General features: G+C 36.1%; 1 protein-coding gene across 3 annotated transcripts in view; it reads left to right on the top strand.

Annotated features, from left to right (window-relative positions):
• Positions 1-13,979, top strand: part of lgr6 (leucine-rich repeat containing G protein-coupled receptor 6) — a 257,272-nt gene that overhangs the window by 226,864 nt on the left and 16,429 nt on the right. For all 3 annotated transcript variants that reach the window (XM_043716816.2, XM_087973621.1, XM_087973620.1), the window contains exons 9-13: positions 1,523-1,594; positions 3,371-3,439; positions 3,655-3,726; positions 11,209-11,274; positions 12,589-12,660. In XM_043716816.2, coding sequence (XP_043572751.1) covers positions 1,523-1,594; positions 3,371-3,439; positions 3,655-3,726; positions 11,209-11,274; positions 12,589-12,660 — 351 coding nt within the window. The remainder of the gene's footprint in view (positions 1-1,522; positions 1,595-3,370; positions 3,440-3,654; positions 3,727-11,208; positions 11,275-12,588; positions 12,661-13,979) is intronic.

The raw sequence follows: 13,979 nt of genomic DNA, 5'->3' as shown, positions 1-13,979 counted from the left end.
TTGCCCTGAATATTGCTGAAAATATTCAATAGTTTCCAAGAAAGGAAAATGTGGCACTATGAAAATTTGCTGGGGAATCAAGTATTACCATGCCAAAGAATCCCTTGGAAGAAGTGAAATCATTAAAAAATGCCTAGATTGCCTTTTAATTCAATGTTTCAAAGTATTAACTCTGAATAGGCAAAATCTATACCGTACTTATGTGGTGGAACTCATCTGGGGCATCACCCAGAACAAGGTATAAATATATCCAGGTTAGGTAAATGTAAAATTGACAACTATTATTAAGGATCACTGATCTGATGAGGAGTAGAAATGGTTGAGGATAGTCTTTAAGAGAGGATTTGATTTGATTGTGATAAATATGGTCAAACAGCCCTGTCAAAGCTTGCTGTTAACATTCATATCTGAAAAATTGCAGTTTGACTGAGGTACTAAAAAGTAACCGGAGCCTTGATGCTTTATCCCTCAAACAAAATTTAAAAATGCCTTTGGATTAGAAGGAAGGGTGAGGAGATTGATAAAACCAAATTAAAATCAATTTTTATGCTCTAATGAAAATCAGTATTTGAGTTAGTTTGCTTCCAGAGTCTGCCCACATCACTGATGTTGAAGACTAACTGTATCTAGAATAGCTGCATTTATTTTGATTGGGTTTTTCAAAAGTAGAGCTGCATGAGACCTGACCTAGAGCTGTGATGCTTGTCAGAGTGTGAACTATATAGGCAGAAAATACTCCTCTTTCTTTCTATTTCTTTTCACATGCATATAAATATCTACAAGTATACCTTAGTTCCAAAAAGTAATTTTGTTGGACAATACATTTAATTTGTGACTGTTTAAAAACGCTTTTGCACCTTAAAAGCTGCTACTTACATAAGAGATAAGTATCTTGATTAATAATTAACATATTCATTATTTGCAATGGTACAAGTGCAGGTGCAGATTTAATCACACACTTTCAAAAAAATCTTTTATTTATTTTTATTTGCAGAACCTAACAATTATACTATTACATGAGCAATGCTATTTGCTTAGCTATTTAATATAAATAAGTCAGCTTATTATTAAAATTACATATTAACTATGCAGTAATTCTAGGTGGGCCAGATGTCTTAGTTAACTCTTTAACTATTGCCTTTCTTAACTGTTTAACTATTTTATCTTTAAATCTCTTGACTTCACATGAATATGTCTTCATTCTGGCAACAGGAAAGACTTACAAATCGTTCGCTAATGACCGGCATATTGTTGCCATTTAGTCTATTTCCTAGACCGATTCTCAAATGTTATTATTAGTTAAAGAAAACTCTTCCCCCATCATCTTTTCAAGCAGCTACAGTAAAACATATGGGCTCATGTCGACTGTCCGGCTGGTTTGAGTTAATAGTACAGGCGACTCTTGTACATTTTGTTACTCAAACTGATTTTACACTATCTTCACATCAGTAAAGCAGATGTGAGCTTTGACACCGATGGATGTAGTATAAAAACTTATCTAAACAATTTATTTCCTTTTTAGTCATTTTTATGATAATCCGATCCAGTTTGTGGGGAAATCAGCCTTTCAGTATCTGCCAAAGCTTCACACCTTGTAAGTATGAGCTGAGCCACATGTTCAATTTCAAAAGTTCAAAAAGCTGGCCCAGTAGCTTATGTAATTGAATGCTTGACTCCCAATCAGAAGGTAATGAATCTAAGTCCTTGGGGTGTTTGCCGCTGGAAATTGTTCGCCTTAGATAATGAATTTAGCTTTTCTCAGTCCCCAAAAGCTGCACAAAATCAAACTCAGATGAAGAAAAGGATGACTCACTGGGCCTGATTTTAATTCTGTGCATTTTGATGGCTTTTGAATTAATTAAAATCTCACCCTTTGTCTCTGTACATTCACACAGGACTTTTGAAATTCAGCGTAGAGATCCTTGGGATAATAACTTTGTGGTTACAAATAGAGATATATGTATATATAATGTCAAAAATCACATAACACCAGGTTATAGTCCAACAGGTTTAATTGGAAACACTAGCTTTCAGAGCTCAGCTCCTTCATCAGGTAGTTGTGAAGTACCTGATGAAGGAGCAGCGCTCCAAAAGCTAGTGCTTCCAATTAAACCTGTTGGACTATAACCTGGTGTTATGTGATTTTTAACTTTGTACACCCCAGTCCAACACCGGCATCTCCAAATCCTATCTAATGTCAAATAATATGCAAGAAGTAAACAAAGCATGAAATAATTATTGTAACAGTACGTCTTAAAGCTTTGCGTGTTTGAGGTACTTGCTCAATTTAATTTGTAGTGCCCAACGGTTTATTTTCATAATGATATAAAAGGTATAGAAACTGCAAATGCATTTGAAGAGATGCCTATTAATTTGCAGAGCATATTGATGTGCAACAAAATCCCTGGATTATTTAAAGTGGTCAAGATGGTTGGACTTTTGAACTATTTCGAAGGAAGTCTATAAAGCAATGAAGTTTCCAAAGTGTTTTCACGCTAAGTTGATTTGTACTCAATTTATAATAGTGTCTCGTTTATGCAATACTGCTTTCAGATGCCGTGCTGCATTAAAAGTATAACAACAAATGGAAATTATCACTGCATTGGCTCATAAAGAAAGTGGGGAGGAGGAACAGGCATTCATACAACATCTTTCAAGACCTTAGAACAACTGCAAAGTACTTTCCAATTAATTAAGTACCTTTAAAATGAAACAACTATCAGGAAATGGACAATAAAATTTCATATAAAAATTTTCAAAACTGCAATGAAATAAATGATCCTGAATCTGTTTTATACATGTTGCATGAGGGATAAATGTTGATTAGAACATGAGAATTGCCTTGCTCTCTTCTGATTGTATCAGGGATATTTTTCTTTCATCTGAGAATTCAGATGGAATCTTCTTCAAACATTTGGGAAAAACAAGTTCCTATAAAGTTGCAAGCATAACAATTTTGTGTGCTTGCAATTATGTACAAAGTTACATCTGGTATAGAGCATGGAATATAAATGATGTGAATTGGAAAACAATACTGAGGTGTGAATAGGGTATAAGACATATGTTAACTCTGTGATTACAAATAACTCATGAAAAAAATAATATGGCCAAAGAAATCCAAATTAGGAAATACAAACAGCAAATATTAAAATTATAAACTACAATTAATAATTTTATGAGCATCAAATTGGCTATATGATCTTTATATAGCAATTGCAATTGGGAAAATAAATTAAGCTTATTCAAACACCCCAAAAGAACTGTACAATTATCTATTTTAAATGTTATGGTGCAATAATTACAAATTATCAGATTTTTTTCTTTTAAGTAATGCATGAAGAAAGTAACAGAGTTTTGCTGTCAATTCCAGGTCACTAAATGGAGCAATTGAAATAAAAGAATTCCCGGACCTTAAAGGAACAACTAGCCTGGAAATACTGTGGGTAGCAAATTTATGTTTATTAAACTTAGATTCTGAATGAACAGCAGGGACTATTTTGCTGCAATTATTGCTCTTTTCTTTTGATGGCATTCATTCATCACAAATTATCCATTACATTGTCAGTTCTGTCAGTAAAAATAAAGGTCATGTACTGAGGAACTTCTCGCATGCCTAACTCCAAATAATGGCATAAATTTTCTGCTTCTGGACAGGACCCTAACTCAAGCTGGAATAACCTCACTTCCCAGGGGTCTCTGCCAACAGCTCCCAAATCTACGAGTACTGTGAGTATGGTTTAGTTCCTGGTTATACATGTATTTGATTGTCAATCTTGAATGAATAACTCCAGTATCCATTCACTGTGTAGGAATAAAGCAGCAATTGAACTGCTTAGCTCCATAGGATGAGGGAAATGGTTATTTCAAGAAATATTTAATAGCTTCTATCCTTGAGAATAGATCATAAAGCTAATGTCAATCATAGTACTATACTTCGTAACCCTATATAAGCCAACTGGTTTTATAAATCTATTCATCATCCCCGCTAAGAGGACTTCTCGGACAGTTATTATAAATTTATGTGAGGAGAGATAAAATCAACTCACATAATCCTATTGAAGCACTGATTTTCGCAATTATATTAACTGTAAATAGACCTACAACCTAATTGAACTCTATAATTATAAAAAAAACACACATTACAATGATGGTATTTCTTGCCAAATGCCTAATTTCTATGACACAAGATCAATACTTCATACTTTATACTGTAATGATCCTGTACCTTTCTAAACTCAATTTGTCCTTTGTCTCACTTGATAGCTCTTATTATCCTTAGTTCCAAGTGTGTATAATCCCACTCACTCATAAATTTTAAAGATTTAAGCTTTATGACTACTCATCAAGAACAGAAACTGTTAAATGTTTCTTGAAAATAAATTTCCATCTCTCTATAGATCTAAGTAGTTCAAGAATCAATAGGTCCTATGTCACATACGGAATAAATCCTTTATAAAGTAATTCCCCATTGGTTATTACTTCAAGGTTATGTATCTACAATGGCATTTCAAATTGATAAACTTGTAATGGCTGCCTTAAATTTGTACAGCAGAAAAATGATCATATCACGGTTTAATATTTTCATATTTAATCGTTTAATTCATTATGTTAACAGAGGCATTATTGAACTTACATTAAAGTGAATATCATACAAGTCAGTGACAGTTCTTATCAGCATAACAGCAGATATGCAATTGATTTAGGGTGGCACAGTGGCTCAGTGATTAGCACTGCGACCTCACAGTGCTAGTGACCCAGGTTCGATTCCTGCCTCAGGCAACTGTCTGTGTGGAGTTTGCACAGTCTCCCCATGTCTGCGTGGGTTTGCTCTGGTTTCCTCCTACAATTCAAAGATGTGCAGGTCAGGTGAATTGGCCATGCTAAATTGCCCATAGTGTTAGATGCATTAGTCAGGGGTAAATATAAGATTGAGGAATGGGTCTGAGTGGGCTACATTATGGAGGATAGGCATGGACTTCTTAGGCTAAAGGGCCTGTTTCCATGCTGTAAATCTAATCTGATTTACGCTACCTTATAAATTTAACAATGTATTATACAAGCGATACTTTGGAGTGGCATCAAGAATGTAATTTAGCTTTCTAAGGAAAGTAACTGATATAAACATTTTTACTGCGATTATGATGTAATGTAAAACCTTGAAGTGAATTAGTGCCCTGGAATCATTTAGCTGCTATTAATTGTTATATTTATGAGAGAACATAATTTCAGGAAAAGGTTGTGGTAAAAGGCAAAAGTACAATTCAATTTGATTATTTCTTTTAGTAGACACATCAATTCTCTGCCCACCTATATTTGAATATAAATAAAACTTAGCATAGGTGATTTGTGTTCAACCTAAAAGCACATCAAAACATGAACATAACTGGTGGCAATGAGTGTGCTCCAAAGGAACTCTTGACTGATGATATCGGAATGGATCATTATCATTATTTCAATGAACCAAAAAATGTTTCAATATGATTAATTTTATTGTTGATGGAGTGTTTAAATCTTCTGCCACCTGTTCATGGAAAGAGCTGAATTGTCTAATAGTAAATGCAGAAGTTACCTTTTCTTCAAGCTTGCTGAGTTTCTTTGCTGTTTCAGGGAATTTCATAAAGAAGCTTTAGCTGGGATTTTAGTTTGTCAGCATTATTATTTTGTGTGCACTTCACTTTTTTTTAGTATTTGAAGACCACTTCCAATTTTCCATTTAAAATAAAATAAATTTAGATGGCAATGTAAGATAAAGATCAAAGGATGCCAATACATTTATCATAATTAAGAGCCCAGTGATTGTTTGAGCTGAGCAGGTTCAAGTGAATATTTCAGTTCTTCCACTAATGAAATATTGCATTTGTTTCGGCCTCAGTAGATTTGAAATGCTGAGAGTATATTTTAAAGGAACAAAACTTCTTACAGTAGTGATACACAAAACGTGAAATGATTCTGTTTGTTTTAATGCCTTTATAATTTTCCTGTCCCTTTCCTTCTGATGGTTCATCCTGGGTTATGCTTCCATTAGTACCATCAGGCCTAATGTTTCACATACTGATGACAACAGGCTGTTCTGCAATGAAAGCATGTCATGTTGGAGCCCAATGCTATCCCATCTTAAAATCAACACATGCACTCTTATTGAGCAGCCAGTGAGTGGGGAACAATTAAGGATGGCGAAAGTGAGGACTGCAGATCCTGGAGATCAGAGTCAAGATTAGAGTGGTGCTAGAAAAGCACAGCAGGTCAGGCAGCATCCAAGGACCAGGATTTTCCTGCTGCCTGACCTGCTGTGCTTTTCCAGCACCACCATAACAATTAAGTATGGCTACTATTTCTTCACTCTTTCCTTCCTACGAACATTATGACACTTATACCAATTGTAAGAGGCCAGCCACTGTCACATCTGGAATCTGCTAACTCAGAACAGATAGGATGGAACTGAAATTCTTCACATTCTGTGCACTAGCCAACTAACCTATTAAAGACAAAAAAACTGCAGCTGCTGGAATCCAAAGTAGCCAGGCAGGAGGCTGGAAGAACACAGCAAGCAGCAAGGAAATATATTCTTGCCACTCAACTGGCTTAAAATGCACAGCCAATGGTTGGGAAGCACAGGTGATCAAATGATTGAAATATCTGATATTCAGTTAACAGGATGAGACGGAACAATTAGATTATGTCAGTGATATTCTTTCAAATTATAACGCAGAAGTAAATAGTTCTCCCACGTTTGGCATTTTTTCTTTATATATTGACATGTCTTTGACAAAAGTAGCTGTTAGACAAGTTCACATGATATTTCCATACATTAAAATAACTTAAAAGCAACAATACTTTAATTTTGCCAGGATATGGAGGTGCTAATGTTGGACCGGAGTGGACAAAGTCAGAAGTCACATGACACCCAGGGTTATCGTCCAATAGATTTATTTGAAATCACAAGCTTTCAGAGTACTGCTCCTTCATCAGACAAAGTCTCTAGCACTATCTTATTTTTGATTTTTTACAATTATCTCTCTGTCTTAGTTAATCAGATTATAGGCCATCCCTTCACTTGCTATTCAGCTGATGAAACTTTACTCACGCCATTTGACACTTCTGATCAACTGCAGAGACTTATTATTCAGCCTGTCCACTCTACTTACACTATTTCTACTATCTTTTGACACTCTTAATTACCTGGAATTATCTTGCGATGAACTCTCTGCCTATAAATTCTGTACCTGTGTGCTTCCCTTCACTTCACCTGATGAAGGAGCAATGCTTTGAAAGCTTGTGATTTCAAATAAAGCTGTTGGACTGTAATCTGGTGCTGTGACTTCTGACTTAGTTTTGCCAGGGTCTGGGTGAATATTTTCCACATTCATCAATTGACAATCAGTTGTGACAACCTTACATTCATAAACCATGTATAGTATAAGTATCCTTTCATTAGCATGTGATAAAGCTTCAGGAGTTTTATAAATTATGTATGAAGGTTTATTATCACTGTTGCCACAATAGTAGTGAAAGTGGGTTTTCAATTTTCAACTTTCATTGTCTGATTTTACAACCAGATAAAATCGATGAATATGGTTTATAAAGGAAATGTGGGCCTGAAATAGTGATAACCTGGCCACATCTATTCACCAAAACATCTATTCACCAAAAACTCAAGGATGTTTCTGTATTTTGACGCTGCTGAAGTTGTAAGCATTCATTGAACGACTATAGTCTCAGGTTAAAATCTAACACCTCAAGCACCCTGAAGAGTTTTTTTGTCTGAACATTCACAATCTCCTCTTGTACCGTAAGCTCTCTTGTAAACTTTGCATCTGTGTTTTTGTGTGTATTTGATGTCTTTCCCTGTTTTATTATCTTTCTTGAGGTTAAGCAAAAAGAAACTCTTTCTTTCACTTGCAAACCTTACAATCAGTTCCTTAAATTTAACTCATGCTATATTTTAAATTAAGTGTTGTATAGCTTGTGCTTAAAAAATAAGTTTTTTCCATTACCAATAGTGTCAAAAATCAGGGAGCCAATTCACTCCTCCTCACCTAATCAAAACCAAGTTTGGAGGTTCAGCCAGTACATTCCCACAGGCAAATGGCAGAATTAAAGTGGGAAATAAATTGTTCATTCAAACATTGTTTAAAGAAAATTCAGCAAAAAGGCTTTCTTGGCCTTTGATATTAATACTGTCTACTGAAAGGTCCACATTTGATGCCAATAGAGCAGGACAGTGTAAAGTTTGAAAAGTTTAAAGGTGTTGATGCTAGAAGAATGATAAGTTATAGATAAGCACTGTTCACTCAAGCCAACAAAACAGATATTTTGCAAAATTCTTGGTAAAAATCTAGAGGTGGAAACTGAAGCCGGAGAAACAGACAAATTAAAATTGGAACAGTGAAGATTGGGATTGGAATTTCAACACCAGCAAAGAAGAAAGTGAATTCCCAGAAAAGGCAAAAGGGCAATAAAGGAAAGCAAAGCAGAGGAAAGGAGAGAATTTCAGGAAATTAGATATTTATTTGGGAATTATTGGCAGTCTGCAAGATATCCCTCTCAAATGGAAAAGGACAGTTCAAGGAGAACAGAAGGGTTGTAAAAGCCTACAATTTTTGGCAAGTTCAGGAAAAAATTGAGGACAAGAGAAGGAAAATGGAAAATGTAAGTGAGAACAAAGGTGTGTCTCTTTCTCTCTCACTCTCACTCTCATGAGGATATAGCACACCCATTGATCATCCCAGTTTGAGAGCCACCTCTCATCTAAGGCTGACATCAATGCAGTGATCCAACATCACATTCACTCAGCAAGCACCACCTTTGGACGCCTAAGGATGAGTGTTTGAAGACCATGATATCTATGCTGACACAATTATCCTGGTGTATATAGTCTTCTATATAGCTCTGAATTTGGATTATGTATAGACCACACCTTAAGACTCTCGAAGTACCATCAACATTGTTTGAGAGGGATTCTCCCACATCAACTGGAAGGATCATCAAACTACCATCAGATTGGTTGAAGCAGCCAGTAGCACCAGCATTGAGGCCAATATCATCCAAAATCATTTCTGCTGAGCAGGCGACATGCTTAGGATGCCTGAGTTCTGACTGCCAAAGCAAATCTTCATTGCCCAGCTCAAAGAAATCACTTGAACAAAAGAAGCATTTCAAGGACTCCTTGCAGGTTTCCCTCATGGAATGCAGCATAGATGTAAATGCATGGAAACCCTCATTGAGAAGAAACCAACATGAAGAAACTTCTTGTATGAAGGGACACAACTCTTTGACAATGCCGATTGGCAAGAAGTATGGAAAAAGAACTAGAGAAAGGAATGTCAGTGATTAACATAGATTGAGTTTGCTCATTACTCAAAATGAGAAGAGTTGACAATACAACAATCACACAGATTAGTAATAAGAGTCCAAAAAGATGAAGCTTTTAAAAAAAACACTTCTAGTGGGCTGTTGACGCCCTTGGGAGTGGTGGTCACTGATAGCATTGACATTAAGATTCTTAGGTTTGTCAGTCAATTGAAATTCCTTTGACGCACTTCCTTTTTTAATGGATTGGCAGCACTCAGAATATGATAGAGTCTCCCTGTATCTGCAGCACAGCAGTTTTGCCTGGGGTTCCAATTCATTGACAAAACATGAAGAAGGGTCACACAACTTAAAGTTAACTCTGTTTTCGCTCCACAGATGCTGCTAGATCTGCTGAGTTGCTCTAGCAATTTCTGGTTTTGTTTGTGTTATAACATGATCCACATTTTAGTAGGCATGGAGATAAGAGCAGGAAGTGGGCTTCATTAGAGAAGTTTAGATTAAAAAGTGCATGTTAAGTAGTAAGGCTAAAAACTGGGCAGTACGAATGTGCAGTTTTATTATGTCAATCCCCAGATAAATGAATGAATGAAAGTATGCACAATGCATGCTCTAAATTGCAGTCGGAACCCAATGATGTCCAATTTCATAGCAATATTGATATGTTTTATGTTGAGCTATATAATAATAATTAGTACCTATAACTTTCCTGACATATATTCTTCTCTAAAATCTCACATATTCTCAATAAATATCCATTCATTTTACTAGTCTGGAAGCTGTCACTTTTTCCAGTTTGTCTTACAGATATCTCAGAGGGAACTGAAAGTGATTTATAAAACACACACACAGACACACGAACACACACATAATTATGCCTTGTTACCAGATAAGCATGCATGATTTCCAAAATAAAATCTAAATTTTCAGGGTTAATATTGAGTTAGTTTTATTGTCACCTGTACTCAAATGAGTACAGTGAAAAGTTTACCACACCACCTTAAGATATAAAAAGCTATATACAGAGTCTTCAGTACAAGTTCTCCCGAAAAAATATAGAAAAATAAAGAAATAGGAAGCCCAGCAGGATGGATCATAAGAATAAATTAGAAAATGGAAAAATAAGCAGTTCAGAAATAGTCCTTCCAAGCCAGTTCATGCTCGCACCTATGGGCCTTGACTCCAGTCTGTGCAGAGCTTCACCTGTCCACAGACCCCCAGAAATCCTAAGCTGCCTCTTCTGATTTCACCGACTTTTCTGACTTGGCATATGTTGTAAATAGGACTATTTTGTGAGGTTCCCAATCCTGGTTGTTTATATATGTTAAAATAAACATTGTGCTCTCAACTACTGTACTTTGAGCTATCTCATTCAGCATTTCTCCCTTCTCCTTCATGGTGATATCACTGTTCTATTTGTTTGCAACTGCAGATATTCTTCCGACTGCCTGGGTATAAAACCTCCATTGAAGATCAGGCATCTATTATAGAAACTGAACTACTTTCTTGAGTTGTATTGATCAGAACTTAAATGCTAAATGCTGAATTACCACATAATTAAACAACTTACAATTAATTATATGGAGGCACGTGATAGGGTCAAGACTGGTTATATCACACTGATCGCCAATAGAGTCTTAGAAATCACAGATCTCATTTTATATTTCAAACTGGTACACAAGCATAATAAATTTTCCCATGCAAATTCTCACCAGATGTTCTAAGTAGTTTCTAAAACTGGAAATTATGTCTATCACATCATCTCAATACAAAGCCAATCATTTTGTTCATAGATTTGAAGCATAACAAGATCAACATTATTTTGGAATCAGCAGTCACCTAAACATATAGTAGCCTTTGCAAATTTTGTATGAATAAATAGTTTTTTTATGCCTACAGGGAATTATCATACAATCAAATTCATGTATTGCCAAGTTTTCACAACTGTCAGAAGCTTGAAGAAATGTAAGTTCTTAATTTCTTAGTTTCTGTGAATGCAAATTCCTTCAATACTTAAAACTGAAATTTTCCTACTTTGTGAAATGGAGCATTTAATAGTGCCTTATTGTTTATCTGTTATTTAATATTCGCTGTCTTCACGCTTCAGCTTGTCTTGCAAGTTGTCATTTCTAAAAATGTTTATTTCCTTCTATATGCTCACAGGGAATGTTTGGTTACTCATATCCTTTCATTAAATGCTATTGAAAATGATAGATAATGATTGTCTAGAAGAAGCCATATCTCAAAGTGTCAACCCTCTGAATTAGCACAAGGCCTAAGCAGGACCAAGGAAGAAGCAGTCCAATCATTTATTCTTCCATGATCCAACTCTATTGATTTGTAACTCTTTCAAGTTTTATAACTGACAATTGTAAATCACTAATAATCCAAGAAAATATAGTTTTTTCCCCATACATCCATGAGTCTAAATTCATCAAGGGCTGTTTAGACAGCACTTTCCAAACCCACGACCACATCCATCTCAAAGGACAAGGGCAGCAAATACAGGGAAACATCACCACCTGCAAGTTCCCCTCCAAACCACTCACCATCCTGCCTTGGAAATATATTGCCGTTACTTCACTGTCACTAGGTTAAAATCATGGAATTCTCTCCCTAAAGGCATTGTGGGTCAACTTACAGCATCAACTTACTCTACCTTCTCAAGGGCAACTAGTGATGGGCAATAAAATACTGGCCCAGCTAATGATGACCACTTCCCATTGAAGGAACTTGTAACAACTCATTTTGAAATCAGCAAATCTCGAGATTCAATCCCTCATTCTTCTCCCATAAGACTGCAATGAAGGCAGCAGAATTGGGTCGGTGCTGCTAATCTAGAGAAGAGGGAGTCAAACTGTTTGGCAACAGAGACACTGGAAAGGGCAAAGGTTGGATATTAAAATTACAACAGAATTAGGTTGGACTTTAATGCCACCCAGAGAAAAGTAGTCTGGCAATATTCAAAGAATGTACATGTAAAGAGTCACCCTCTTGGGCGAGATACCAGATGGTAGCTGGTACCCATGAAACCGTATACCCAAGCATGAGCCAATGCCCTCAGGAGGAAATTGGAAGGGAAAATTGACTTTCAAGGATTAGATAATGGCGGTGTATCTTCTATTTAACATGAAGCCACTTCTTTAACGCTTGATACAAACCACTTCCGCTACGTTTTGTCTTTTCTCATGCCAAAATGATTGATTTTTTTTCCCCTGTCCCCTGAAGCAAGAATGATGTCTTGAAACCTTGATCTCATTGTACTGTTTGTCTTTTCAGTGGCCTACAGCATAATAGAATCACTGAAATCAGAGCTGACACGTTTCAACAGCTAATGGCTCTGCGATCTCTGTGAGTAGGTTTTCACATTCTTTCCTGAAGCAGTCTTCCCAAATGAAGTTTTACTGCACTGTTGATAAGACAGAAACCCGATTCCAGGCACCAGGCTGGAACTCAATCACACAGGCAGACATATAAAATAAGATGCTTGTGAATGCTCTTTGTAGGTATAGCATCAGTTGCTCTTCGAGTGGATGTTTAAAGTAATTGGAAAACAGTTACAAAGACACAACATTGCTTCCTCCTCTTGCCTTCAGTTCAGAGTTTTGTCCAGGCTGTAGTTTACCCTACCTGTATTCTGTCATAAATGGCCATAAACAATTGGAAAGACAAAAAAGAAATCAGCCTCCAGCATGAAATACCATAACTTGCTGCAGTAAATAAACTTTGTTCGTAGTCATTTGCGCCTTTTGTATTCATTGTCCCAATTCAACAAGCTGTGTGGGAAAGTGACTTTTTCTCACAGATGTAACCCTCAGTTACAAAACATTAACCCTTGGTGAACAATAGTTCATCGACATCTTATGTTACAAACTGACAGCCCTTTTTAAACTGTTTAACTGAATTTCCATAACTGTTCCTTATCCATTCCAAGTAGTTTGTGCTGTTCGATAGACCATTTCCAAAACAAAATCGGGCTTATTTAATTTCACATTATGACATCTTTTTTTGAAAGAAGAGAAAAGGTGCATTCGATTCTCAACAACAGATATTCAAAATACAAAATTGTATTATTGAACATTATGTATCATTAATGAGCTGGTGATTTCTCTTTCTGAGCATACCGCTAACCCACTGGGTATCAACGTAGTATCTAGAAATTCATCTCCCCTTGCCAGAGCTGTCTGGATTGGGCCTTGAACGCTCCACTTTTTGATTTAGCTGTAAGAGTGCTATGGCTTTGACAAAGGCTCATTGTTAAAAAAACTGGTAGGCAACATAAAAGGAAATAATAAAGGATTTTATACACAGATAAAAAGTAAAAGATTAGTTAAAATGAGGGTAGGGCTGTACAAAGATAAAAAGGAATTTGTATGAATAGTAAAGGAATGGCAGAAATATTAAAGTTCACTTTGGCTTAAGTTACAAGTTAGGGTCTGCTGAAGGTACGTTTTTGAGTGCGCTGATAATGGCCCAAATCTGTTCTGGGTTGGTATCCTGTATTTGGCACCCCCCCCTTAAACAAAAAAAAGCCTACTTACCTTTCTCCAAACTTATGATCTGATTTTTCAATGGAAGGTATTTCCAAGCTCACCAAACATAAAATTCTTACAGAAAAGCAAGGGAGAGAATCTTCACAGAACCCCCTTTTATATGGCCCTAGCTGCTGT

This window comes from Chiloscyllium plagiosum, unplaced genomic scaffold (genome assembly GCF_037043375.1).
Source record: "Chiloscyllium plagiosum isolate Xiang-an unplaced genomic scaffold, Cpla_swu_hap1 HiC_scaffold_26, whole genome shotgun sequence".
In the NCBI taxonomy this organism is placed as follows: domain Eukaryota; kingdom Metazoa; phylum Chordata; class Chondrichthyes; order Orectolobiformes; family Hemiscylliidae; genus Chiloscyllium; species Chiloscyllium plagiosum.
The sequence above is the reverse complement of the archived record's forward strand: the minus strand, read 5'-3'. Positions and strand labels throughout refer to the sequence as shown.